Source organism: Tursiops truncatus, chromosome 6 (assembly GCF_011762595.2).
Source record: "Tursiops truncatus isolate mTurTru1 chromosome 6, mTurTru1.mat.Y, whole genome shotgun sequence".
Classification (NCBI taxonomy): domain Eukaryota; kingdom Metazoa; phylum Chordata; class Mammalia; order Artiodactyla; family Delphinidae; genus Tursiops; species Tursiops truncatus.
The window spans coordinates 107362342-107374557 of record NC_047039.1 but is presented as its reverse complement, the minus strand read 5'-3'; the positions used below and the strand labels follow the sequence as shown (position 1 = coordinate 107374557).

Below are 12216 nucleotides of genomic sequence, written 5' to 3'. Positions count from 1 at the left end.
CGCAGATCTGCACTAGGGCTAGGCGCCTGGTTTCTGCTCAGGGATTTGACGTGCCCGGGGCCCGGCTCCACGAGGTCCTCTCCCTCGTCAGTCAGCTCAGGGCCCAACCCCAGCCACCTTCACGGTCCTCTTGCGCCCTTCTGATAGTTTGGGAGGGGTAAAGGAAGTGAGGGCCCCTCAGTGTGAACGGGGCAGCCGCAGGTTGGCCTGGAACGGTCAAAGTATAAAAGCTTATCAGCAGGAAGACGTCTTCAGTAATCTCAGGGGCAGAAGCACACTTTAACAGTGTTCAGTTAGAAGTGTTGGGAGGCGAGATTCCTGAATATTCTGTCCTTGGGGGCTTCCGTGCTGCCCCAGGGGATATTTCAGTGGGCTTCCTCAGAGCGTTGATGGAATTTCCCCACAAGCCTGTTGATCTTCACTAATCAAGCAATTTTCTGATGAGCAATTTACTTTCAGAGGCATTTTGACGTTAAGGAGATGAGAATGTGTTACCTGGGAAGCAGAAATGAGTTTGGGGGTCCTAAGCCTCTTTTCATTTTGTACTGTCTCTCTCCCTTTCAATCATAGCTGGTAGTGTTTTTCCCCGATATGATTCTACATTTGTGGGTCTTCTAAGAATCTCATTGGGATTCACTCCGTTAAGCAAGTCACACCCACAGATCTCTTTGAGATAAGCTCTTCTTTACCTTGGGCTTGTGTAATTTTTAGGCTTACAACTTTGGAGGTCAGAAGTCTGAAGTGGACCTCACTGGGCTAAAGTCAAGGTGTCTTCAGGGCTACTTTCCTTCTGGAGGCTCCAGGGGGAGAATCTCTTTCCTTGCTTTTTCTAGCTTCCAGAGGCTGCCTGCATTCCTTGGCTAGTGGGCTGTTCCAGCTGGTGTGTTCTGCCTGTGCCACAGGCCCAGCAGGTGCTAAACCCATAATAGCCACTAGGAGGTAGGCAAGGGTTTTCTTGCCTTAGTCTTGCAAACCCACCTATGGCCACTGGGGGGTAGCAGAGTGGTTCACGCCACAGTTGATTCCGCCCGTGTCCACTGGGTGATGTTAGGGAATTTCTTGCCTCGTTCTCAGAAGCCAGGATTCTCCTGGAAGTTGTTCTGGGGGTGGGAGTGGGAAATAGGGTGGATGTCGGCTGGCAATGCACATTTCTATCCTAGGCTGGGTAAAGCGCAGCTTCTGCTGCACCTGTCTTCTGGAGATGTTTCATCCTGCCCCACTTCTTCATGGACCTGTGCCTGATGGTGCTGGACTGGGCTCCTGTGGTAGATACAGGGGTATCAGCTGGGGCTGGCTCTTAGTCCCTGAAGCACCTTGTGCTCTGATGGGAAGGCCTTAAAGGAGTGTACGGGGACCTCTGAAAAGTGTGTGTGTCCACAGTCCTTGGTACCTATAAGTAGGTGCTGGTAGCAATCACAGGTTGCTGAGGCGGTAGGGTAGGAGATAGAGAAACACTTGTAAAGATTTCAAATATCCCCTTATGAAGCACCCCTAGAGCCTCACATGCAGCCTCACAACTAGTCTTGCATGCAGCTCCCCGTCTCCACCACAGCCTCCCAACCTCACCTGCACAGCCTTACCACCACCAGCAGCTAAACTGATTGAGCACTTATTCAGTGCCATCCTCAGATCTAAGTGCTTTACATGATCATCTCCTTTCATCCTCATAACAACCCCACGAGGGAGATAACATCATTATGCCCATTTTACAGATGAATGAACTGAGGCTTAGGGAAGTTAAGCAACTTGTTCTGCTTTGTCCCCCACCGCTCTGCCCTGGACCACTCCACACTTCCATTCCCCTTGTCTCCGGTCTCATTCGGTCTCCTTACAAAGCTTAATACAAGATGTCAAGGTGGGCACATGCTGGGCTGCACAGCCTGAGAAGTGAATAAAAACAGGTTACAGAATGGGAAGTAGGGCGTCCCACTTCTGTGTAGTGATGCTGGGAAGCATGTATTTGGGGGAGAGATCTTTTAAGACAGAACGAAATTCTCTGGTAAGGTGCAGGTGTGAATATTTTATTATTTATCTAAATAAAGGAGTTAATATTTGTAAAGTACTTAGGATAGTGCCTAGCAGATGGTTAACTGCCATAAAAAATAATTATATTACATAAATCTGTGTTTTCCAGTTTTCCTGCAATAAACACGTATTACTTATACAGTAGACAATAAAAGTAATTTGTAAAAGACTTCTGGCTCCATTAAAGTTAATATGAAGAGAGGCTTCTTTTTTGCAGGAGGAACTCAAGATTTGATGACTAATGATTCAGGGGACTGAACCCAAGGAAAGAGTCAGAAATGACCTCCAAGTGCCAAAGGCAAGCCCAGCTGACCGTGAGAAAGCAGATCCACAGATGTTCTTGGCAAGACAGTCTGTGGGAGCCTAGCTTTATGGAAGGAACAGGAAAATGCCCTTCTGGACTGCAGCCCACACAAAGAGGTCATGACCTGATTTTCCGAGTCCAATATTTATTTGGCAAAGTTCCTTCCTGATAATGCAGCCACGTGAGAGGAGTAACCATGGCCATCACCCAGCCTCCAAAAGCATCTTCTCCAGAAAACGAGGAACCAAGAGTCCCCCTTCTCCGCGGTCACTTTTGTGTCGCGATGGAGATGGCATGTGGAGGACTGACCACAGCACAACAAAGCGTCTCCGAGATGTTCCCTCCACACGAGTCACAGGGCAGCAGTGGAAACTGGACCCGGGGGCTGGGAACCTTGTCCCCGTGCTTCACTGGGCTGTAGAGAGCTGGGCAGGAAGGTGGGGCCCCAGAGGACAAAGCTCCAAGGGGCTACAGTCCTGGCTCCTGACTCCCTGGGGGCAGGTGGGGCGTCCAGGCTCCAGCTGAGGCTCAGTTTGGAGTCACAGGCAGGCACCATCCCCTCCGAGGCCCAAAGCTGGTCCAGCTAGGAGGGGCAGCCACTCACGGGAAGGGGCTGTCATCGCCCCTCAAAATGGGCTGTGATTTGCTCCAAGGTCTTTCCTTTGGTTTCAGGGACACAGGCCAGAGTGAAAAGGACACTGAAGATGCAGAAGGCAGCGGCCAGCCAGAAGGCACCGTAGGGCCTGAGCACCTCCTGCAAAGAGAGTGGAGAGGCCATGCATGGACGCGGCAGGTCAGGAGCCCTCATGCCCCAGCCGACAAGCCTAGGCCCCAGTCGGGGCCCACCCCGCCCAGGCTCAGGGGAGTGGAGGGGGTTCTGCGGTCCACCATCCAGAAGCCTGAGCTGAGCACTGTCCAAGGTGTGGAAGTTGTGTGGCGGGGACACTGAGGCTCACTGTGACGAAGTGACTGCCCCCAGGTCAGAGACCTGCTATCCAGTGACAGCTGGGCTTCCTCCCCCAGTGCCTGACCTCAGGGCCCACAGACCTCCGCTCTACACTCAGCTTTGGCCCTGCCCTCTGTGGGCCCTGCCGCCGTAGGAGTCTCTTCTTGGTGCGGGAGGAAATGGGGGAGCTATCGGCAGGTGGCGATGGGGGCGTGTGCACACACGGGGACACTCAGGGCCCATGTGTGGAGCGGGGAGGGAGCGGTGACTTTCGGTCAGAGTCAGTCCACTCTCCCAGCCCAGCCCCAGTGACCTCCCAGGTGCCAGAACCAAAGGCCGCCCCCTTTCAGCGCCTCTTCCTCTGGGACATGGTGACCCCAGCCCCCGCTCCTTGAAGCCTTTCTCTTGGCCTCTCAGCACTGTACACCCCCAGGTCCTCTTAGGTCCTTTGGTGCCATGCCCCTCCTTTACTGTCTGTCCCCTCCAAGCTGCCGGCAAGTAATTTCCGCCCCCAGGCCTCTGCTCTGGTCTTCCTGACATGCTCCCCAGGGCAGCACAGGCTCTACAGAGTCCGGTCCAGCCCCAAACATCCACTCCTCTCATGACCTGCCTCCCCTCGCCCCAGCCCGGCCTCCTGGTGCTTCACCCTCCCACCACTGTCCACTTCATGCCAGTCCTTGTCATAAAGGGGACCCTGTCCATGCCATTCACTGCTGTTCTGGCACCCTGAACAGGACAGGACATGGTACGTACCAGGAGACCTGGGGGGGGACGAATGACTGAACAAATGGCTTGACTGTCTGCGCCAGAGTGGTCCCCTCTATTGGATGGGAGGCCCTGAGGCAGGGACCATGTCTGTGTCAGTCCATCCGTGAGAAGGCGGCAAAATGTTGAACTGAACTGACGCTCCCATCAACCCTAAGAGGAAGGTACGCTACCCTTCTCCATTTCTAGTCCGGGAAGCTGGTTCAGAGAAAGGTGAACAGCACACCCAACGCCACCCAGCAGGGAGGCGGCCAAGATGGGAACGGAGCCCAGGCCTGTTGACTCCAGAGCCGGAGTTTCTCTCACAGCCCTGCTTCCCAGCCCGTGTCCCCAGAGTCCAGTGGAGGACGAGGTCAGCTCTGCTGTCCTTCCACCTGGACAGCCTGGAGGTTCCTGAGTGGCCACAGCCTGGGTTTCTCGCCGGCCCGGCCCTTCTGCTCCCCCTCACCCCTGACCAAGATGGTGTCGCAAGATGCTGGGGCCTCAGCCTGCGTGCAGAGCCACGGACCCCAAGTCTCTCGCAACAAGAGCAATTCTGAAAAGCGCTTCTCTGCCGACTACTGCGTGAGGGGGAGGCCACCGGGGCCCGCACTCACCATGAGGCTGCTGAACTCTTTTGTCACGAGAAAGGCCATGAACCAGTTGGTGAGGACGCAGACGCCTGTGGCCACGCCCTTGACGTGCAGAGGGAAGATCTCAGACATGAGGAGCCAGGGGATGGGTCCCCAGCCCATAGCAAAGCCTGCGGGAGCAAGACAGGCATCAGGGCCCACGGGGCTGGACCCTTGGCTCGCCGCAGACCACCTGGGCTGAAGCCTTGCGGGGCTGCCCAGCTGTGGCCTGAGGGGGCCTGGATCCCACCCTGGAGTCTTAGGCCACTGTCCTCACTTCTTATGCATCAGGCCTTTGCTACGGAACGGGACAAGGAGGGGCCTGCATGGAGGGCTGTCGTGGTAGTCGTGTGAGAGGAGCAGAGACGGGCTCAGCCTGGTGCCTGGTACACGGTCAGAGCTGCAGACGCAGAGGTGAGGGTGGGTAGGCCTGGCCTCGCTGGGAGCCACAGGAACCCGGGGGCGGCAGGGCGGCTCCCTCACCCCCCCAGCCCCCCCACTCACCGGCGATGAAGAGGCACATGCTGCCCACCGCCAGCCAGGCCAGCCCCACACTGCCACTGGTGGGCTCCATGGAGACGGGCGCCAAGAGGTCCACGTGCGAGGAGTTGCTAGGGCCGCCCTGGGTCAGCTTGAAGTAGGCGCCAAAGGCGCTGGTGCTGAACACCATGACCACACCTGCAGGTGGAGCGCGGCAGTGGGTGGGACAGGGCAGGGGGAGGCGGCCCGCGGCCTGGGCGCATGGCACTGGGGGGCGGGAGTCTCAGTGCACTGTGGGCCACAGCAACATGGCCCGGATGCCTCTGAGACGGGCAGTGAGCAGAGCCCTGCCTGGCTGCACTCACCCCAGCCCGGCCCTGCCAGCCCCGGCTTGGACCTTGCACCTCAGCAAACTCCAAGGAGCTCCTGGAAGCAGACCCTCCCTGGCCTGAGGAAGCAGGAGCGGCCACAGAGGCCAGACCTGCTTCCCCAGCAGCACCAAGTGCTCGGTAGGGCTCAGAACACGAGGAGCCTCACTCGGACCATCTCCTGAGCCTCACAATGGCCCACAGCTACCCCGTTCCACAGAGGGAAAACAGGCTCAGGTAAAGTCGCTTGCCCAGAAAGACCACAAGCTTCTGAGCCACTTCAGCCCGGCCCTCAGTTTCCTCATCGTACACTGGGCCCTGATGGCGCCTTCTTGTAGGTTCACTGTGAAGGTTAAGGTATGATGCAGCGATGCGGCTAGCACGGGCCTGGTCTCAAACATGTGCTTAGTGAGAGCTCTCCTGAAGTCTGGCCTTTTCTCAGGGACACTCAGCCGTTGTCCTCCTCCCTCAACGTGGTGACCTCAGAAAAGACCCTCCAGCCTGTGGTGGGAGGCTGGCCTGGGCCACCCGCCTGCAGAGGGCTGAGCCGTCACCCTTGGGCCTCACCTGACAAGGCCAGGAGCAGCCTGCGCCCGGCTCTGTCCATGACGAGGGCCGCTACGGCCGTGAACAGCACCTGGATGATCCCCACGATGACCGAGGCCAGGCTGCTGTCCTGAGGAGACGGGCCGAGGCGGGTCAGGCGAAGACCCCGGAACTAGGTCCCACCCATATGGCATCCAGGTGAGGCAGGCTGGGGCAGAGGCCTCTTTACCTTGAACTTGGCCTCCTCAAAGATGGTCTCTGCATAGAACATGACAGCGTTGATGCCCGACAGCTGCTGGAAGGCCATCAGTGAAATGCCGATGATGAAGGGCTTGTAGACACCAGGACGCCGCAGCTGGGCCAAGTGGAAGCCCTGCTCAGACGGAGACCGGGCATCAGTGCTTCTCTCTACCCTGTCCCGAGGGCACCCCAGCTTTGAGCCCACCGTCCTGAGGCCTGGCGGAGTAAGGGAGCCTCTGCTCCTTGTCCCGGCCCCACGTGAAGCCTCTACTTCAGGTCCCTGCATCACTTTAGCCTCCGATTTGTAAGGTGACAAGATCCTCACCTCCCCACGTCCCTTCCTGATTTGTTGGGGGATCCACAAAGATGTTGTATGAGCAAAGAGCGCAGGGTTCCCGAATCCCACCAGCCTTGGGTCTGGGCCTGGGCCAAGCGCCTCCCCACGCCCCACTGATTCTCACCACCACTGCCAGACACGTGCTATGACTCCCACTTTACAGATGAAGAAACTAGGGCTAAAGATGGGAAGGTCGCACAGCAGGTAAGGGGCAGAGACTCAGTCTTCTCCCCTGCCTGACAACTCCCTGTTTAAAAAACCTAAGTCCTCAAATCTGCACCTGCATTTTCCTCTGATGTGGCCCGGCCTTTCTCTTCCTGGGACAGGAAGGTCAAGGCTCAGGCTTTCCCAGGGATTGGTTGGGGCCCAGCCAAGCAGCGGGGCTCGAGCAGGACAACACCCCTCATCCCACCCGCCACTGTGTGTGTACAGCCTTTGCAACAGACTGTGCTGACCTCCCCTGGCTGCAAAGGGGTGATACCTCATGGCCCCCTCCCCCCAGCTCTGGCTCCCAGCCCCTCACCTCGTGCTCAGCCCCGACAGGGGGCTCTTCCCAGCCCTGCTCGGAGCCCCACAGGAACTGCATGGCAGCCGCGGCTTCCTGGCGCTTGTGCTGAGTCAGCAAGTAGCGGGGGGTCTCAGGCATGCAGCACATGAGCAGCAGCATGAAGGAGGGGGGCACACAGCCCAGCACAGCCAGCCAGCGCCACTTGAGGACCCAGCCTGGGTGGGGCGGGGTGGGTCAGACATCAGAGCTGGGGTGAGCCAGCCTGGACCTTCTCTGGGAGTGCCTGCCCCCTCGCCAACCCCAGGGACTCAGCTTAAGGGGTGGGGACCTCACTACCTTTGCATGGCTACCCTCAGGTTTGTTGTTGATATTGTCATTGTTATTGCTAAATGTTGCGGAAACGATGGGGGGTGTATCAGTGAATATTGACGCAGCCATTAAACAAAGGCGCTCGCTATGTACTGACGTGGTATACGGCACCATTTGTCTAAAAGGCAGGAGCAGGAGAATAAATACGCATAGTCCTCCTACAAGCAGACTCTCAGGAAGGCTGCCGAGAAGCAGGCAAGGCTGGCGCCTCCGCAGAGGAAGAGGGGCAGAGCTGGGGGAGACTTTTCACTGAAAAGCAGTCAATCAAAACTCACAGAAATTGATCAATGAAAGTGCAGATTATGATGACCTGGAGGAAATTCTACGGGTGTGACCCACATGTCTGTCCCGAACGTCGGTGTCTGTGCAGGGGCTTTGGCATACTGCTGGCCCCGCAAGGCAGCTAGGCTGCTGGCAGGACTCTGAATGAGACTCAGGATGGTTAAGCGGGTAAAAATGAAAGACCACGGACCAGAGGGCACGTGCCCCAGGCCCTGCCACGGCCCGTCAGGCCCGAAACCCCCACCCCCCCAGCGGTTCTCAGGCCATTCCTTGACAATTCTCATTTGGGGCCTGCTGCCAGGCACTTTTCACAGTGTCACTTAATCCCTCAACAGCCTCGGACTAGGTAGGATTATCTCCACTTAAAGACAGGGAAATTGAGGCTCCCAGGGGTGGTGTGACTAGGCCAAGGTCACACAGCTAGTAACTGGCAGATTCCCCTAACCTGGGACTGTCAGATATGAAGCCTGCCCTCCTTCTATCCCAGCTCAGTTCCAGTCTGCCTCTGGAAGCTTCCTCATGCTGGCCCCAGCTCTGACCCTCGGGTCCCCTGGAACCTGCCTCCTTCAGGCTGCAAATCCAGTACTGATTCTGAGGGAGACAGGCTTGGGTCCTCCGAGCTCTTAGGCTAAAGACTCTGGAGTGCCCCCTCCACCCCCAGGACCCTAGTTTGTCACCACACAGCGGGGTACTGACCTAACCAGTCAGCCCTCCCCCCACTCCTGGAATGGGCTTCTGCTCTGGGAAGATGAGGACATCACCTTCTCCAGCTCTCCCCAGAACTTTGTCCCAAGACCCACGTGACCCAGGGTCTCAGGGAGGTGGTCTGGGAACCTGGCATCTTGGGCAGTGGCTGTGTGACCTCAGGCAAATCCCTTGACCTTTCTGAACTTCAGTTTCTATATCTGTAAAATAGCCACGGAGCCATTAACAGTTATCAAGAGAGATGACACGAAAACTCTACCTGCCAGATAGGCTAGGAGGATGCCTATGACGACCATGAGCTGCACACAGGAGCCGAGTAGCCCCCGTACTTCGGGGTAGGCAATTTCGGAGATATATACCTGTTGGTAATTAAGATGGGATTTTACTTGGTGTCGAAGAGTTCTTAAAACTGAAAAGTCTCAACCATTCAGAGCTGAGGAGAGCCTTGGCTGGGGCAGCTGCAGGCCCAGTGGGCTCCTAACTGCAGGTCCTGGTCAGCAGAGCCCTCCGCATACCTCCCTGCCCCCACCAAGTGATCTGCAGCAGGTGTTTAAAGGGTATAGAAGTGGCTGCTATGTGTGTGGGGCGGGGGCGAGAAGGGCTTTTCAACCTTTCATTTATTGTATGTATACCCTTGAAAAAATGCAAATTCTGATGCAATAGGTGTGCGGTGGTCCAAGATTCTGCCTTTCTAACCAACTCCAGGTGACACCCAGGCCGCTGGTCCAAGGACCATACTTTGAGTGGTGCTCCTGGAGTGAAAGCAGGAACTCTTCACCTCAGTTGCTACCAGTGACTGCCACGGCATCCTCTGGGCTTGGGAGCCAGAAAGCCCTTGCCTATGCTTCTAGGTTATTCCATACCTTATGCCCATATCTAAGACAAGTGTGCTTTTGCCCAGTAAAAAAAACCTCCAAAATATAAAATCCAACCTAGCTGCTGCTGTTACCCAGCAAATGCAGCTGAAATGAGTGGTAGGTGCAAAGGGATGGATTCTGAGCTACTGCTCTCAGTCTTGACCAGGTTAGGGTGTGGGTGGTTGATCATCCAAACTCATGACCAGCGGCAGTTCACGGGTCACCCCACAACCCCAGCTGCCAGGGTCCAAAGTCCTTCCACAGGCCATGCGAGGGCCAGGGTTGTATGTGCAGGGTCTCACTGAAGCCTCGCAACCACAGCACAAGGTAATGCCATTATTCCCATTTTATAGGCGCAGAGAGGTGCTCTGCCCTGGTAAGTGGCAGAGCCGGGATTTCACCCAGATGTCCAGCTCCAAAGGCAGCCTGGGAAGTGCTGGGTCAGGAGGTGGTGAGAGAGAAGCAGGGGAAGTGGCTGGAGGACCCGTTCCTGAGCAATGAAGGGGAGGGCAGGTCCCAGCAGCCTTTGCCCCTGGGGACAAACCAGAACAGGATTTTCCTGCTTAACTGTAGTCAGTGGTCTGAATGACAAGGGTGGGGGGGATCTGAGCCATACTGTGAGGCTTCTGTTGACCATCTACAGATGCCATCTTATTTGTAGAGCAAAAGAGAGAGCCTGTTAAGTGGCACCATCCTGGGCTCCAGAAATAGCTTCACCACTGACTAGCTGTGCCTAAACAAAGGACTTCAGGTTTCTTAAGCTCACTTCATCTGTAACCAAGGACAATAACAGCGGCTATTTCCAAGGCCCGTTGGAGTGTAAGGAAGACGAAGCAGGGAAGGGGCATGGTGCCAGGCAGGCAGGAGGCCGCAGCCAGGGAGAAACAAGGCCCCCAGGTCTGCTCCTTCTCCCCGGTCCCAGGGCGCCAGGCTGGGGGACACACTCACCGGGGCCACTAGCGAGGCAATGCCGCAGGCCAGGCCGGTGAGGAGGCGGCCTCCGAGCAGCATCCACACGTTCTGAGCCGCTGTGATGACGGTGAAGCCGGCCACGAAGGGCACGGCGCAAAGCAGGAGGCTCAACTTGCGCCCAGCGCGGTCCACGAGCCAGCCGCCCAGCACGCCCCCCGCCGCGGCGCCCAGGGTCACGATGGCCTGGGGGCGGGGCGACCGCCGGCTGAGGAGGGGGCGCCGGTGGTGCCGCGGCCCAACCTCGCCCTCTACCCCACCCTCAACGGCCTTGGGGAAAGAGGATGGGCGACCCCTGGCAGGGGAGCCGGGACGTACTCGGCGGAGGGTCTCAGTGCCCGCCCGAAGCCAGGCAGGGGGAGGGTCCTGGCGCCCATCTTAAGGATGGGCGAAGGAGGGTCCCAGGAGGGCTGGAGGGTGAGCCCAAGGCCTCACCCCGAACCAGGAGGCGGCGGCATCGTCGAGGCGCAGGGCCGGGGGCGCGGCGCGCCGCAGGCTCGGGATGGCCGGGGAGCTGTAGCCGAGCGCGAAGCCGAAGCTGAGTGGGCCCAGAGCAGCGGCGAAGGCGGCGAGGAAGACGCGGCGGCCGCGGGGAGCGCTGCTGGGACGGGGAGGTCGGTGAGCGGGGCCTGGCGCAGAGGGAGGGGCGAGGCAGCGCCCCCGGGGCTCGGGTTCCCCTGTCCGCTCACCTGCCGCCCGGCAGCCGCAGGAGCGGCTGGGTCTCCTCCTCGTCCCCAGGCGTCATGTCCGCCGCCAACGCTTGCCCGGTCCTCTCCGACGCCTGAACTGCTGCGGGTCCAGCGAGTGTGGCCTGCACCGGCCTGTCAGGCCAGAGCCAGCCAATGAACGGTGAGTGGTGGCTCTGGGGCGGGGTCGGAACGGCAGCTGGTATGGGAGCAACCAATGGGAACGCAAGGCGGTGTTCGCCTCTGCGCTAGGAGCCGCCCTTGAAGTCAAAACGGACCAATGGAAGCAAAGAGCCGGTAGGCGACGAGCGCTGGAACCACCCCTAGGACAGAGCTGTCCAGTGTATAGGTGGGGCGGAGTTTGTAGCTGGGCCGGAGCCCACAGCCACCCAATAGGAGTGTGATGCGAGCTCGGAGGCGGGGTCATATAGATGCCTCACACCGAACCGGCCAATGAGGGTAGAGGGCGGGGATTGCACGTGTGCCTGGATCCGCCTCTCAATCTAGCTTCAACCAATGGGGCTAGGAGCTGGACGAAGGCGGAGCACGTGGGCCGCTCCCAGAACTTCCCGCCCCAACTCTGGGCAGCAGCAACTCCCCTCCGTGGTCGGGTCTGCGGTTCCTGTTCGGCGTTAGCCGCTGCCCTGGTGCCTGGGCACTTCTGCCCACGTAGAGCCGCAGGGCGGAAAGTCTCCAAACAACAGTTCTGGCCCAGTCTCTCGGATGCCGAGCCTGGCGCTCCAGCTTCGTTGCCGGGGCAGAGGCGTGGCCCTTGGCGCCACAGCCCACCTCCGTGCTCGTCACGACTCGGGGTTGGGGTGGGGCGGGGGGAGGCCCAGGTTGCCGACGATGACCAGGACCTTCGGGTGCTGAGGTCCTGTGTTGGGCGGGGTCCCTCATGCCTCATAGCTATGACTGATCTGGGCTTAAATCAGTGAGCTCTACGCTTCTTGTTAAATTCCACTCACTTCATAGGTAACCCTGACTTTGGAATCTTCATCTTAATATCTCCCAATTTTGAGTCCCCTGCGGATGTTAATAGCCAGCCTCTCTATGTGCGTGCACCCAGGTCACTGCTGGAGGTGAGTACGATGAAGTCAGTGCGCTGTAGAATCTCGCCGTTTGTATGCCGCACTCTCTGGGTGCGGGCAACTGCGGTGGAGTGCTGTGTATTTCCGGCAAGAACCAGGGCTAAGAGAGTGATAGGCTTAGCTTCTA

At 58.1% G+C, this 12216-nt stretch overlaps 1 protein-coding gene across 5 annotated transcripts; it reads right to left on the bottom strand.

Moving 5' to 3' along the window:
- Positions 1–2000: 2000 nt before the first annotated feature.
- Positions 2001–11150, bottom strand: SLC2A8 (solute carrier family 2 member 8). 5 transcript variants are annotated; one of them, XM_033858622.2, is made up of 10 exons: positions 11002–11150; positions 10748–10910; positions 10292–10498; positions 8746–8845; positions 7146–7345; positions 6275–6418; positions 6067–6175; positions 5156–5329; positions 4637–4782; positions 2001–3083 (listed from the first exon to the last, which is right to left on the bottom strand). In XM_033858622.2, the coding sequence occupies exons 1-10, from the start codon at positions 11055–11057 to the stop codon at positions 2946–2948; spliced, it is 1437 nt and encodes a 478-aa protein (XP_033714513.1). In that variant the 5' UTR covers positions 11058–11150; the 3' UTR covers positions 2001–2945. The 5 variants fall into 5 exon arrangements, with proteins under 5 accessions (XP_033714513.1, XP_033714512.1, XP_033714516.1 ...); XM_033858621.2 differs by having other exon boundaries at positions 10748–10913; positions 11002–11147; XM_033858625.2 differs by lacking the exon at positions 4637–4782.
- Positions 11151–12216: the final 1066 nt, after the last annotated feature.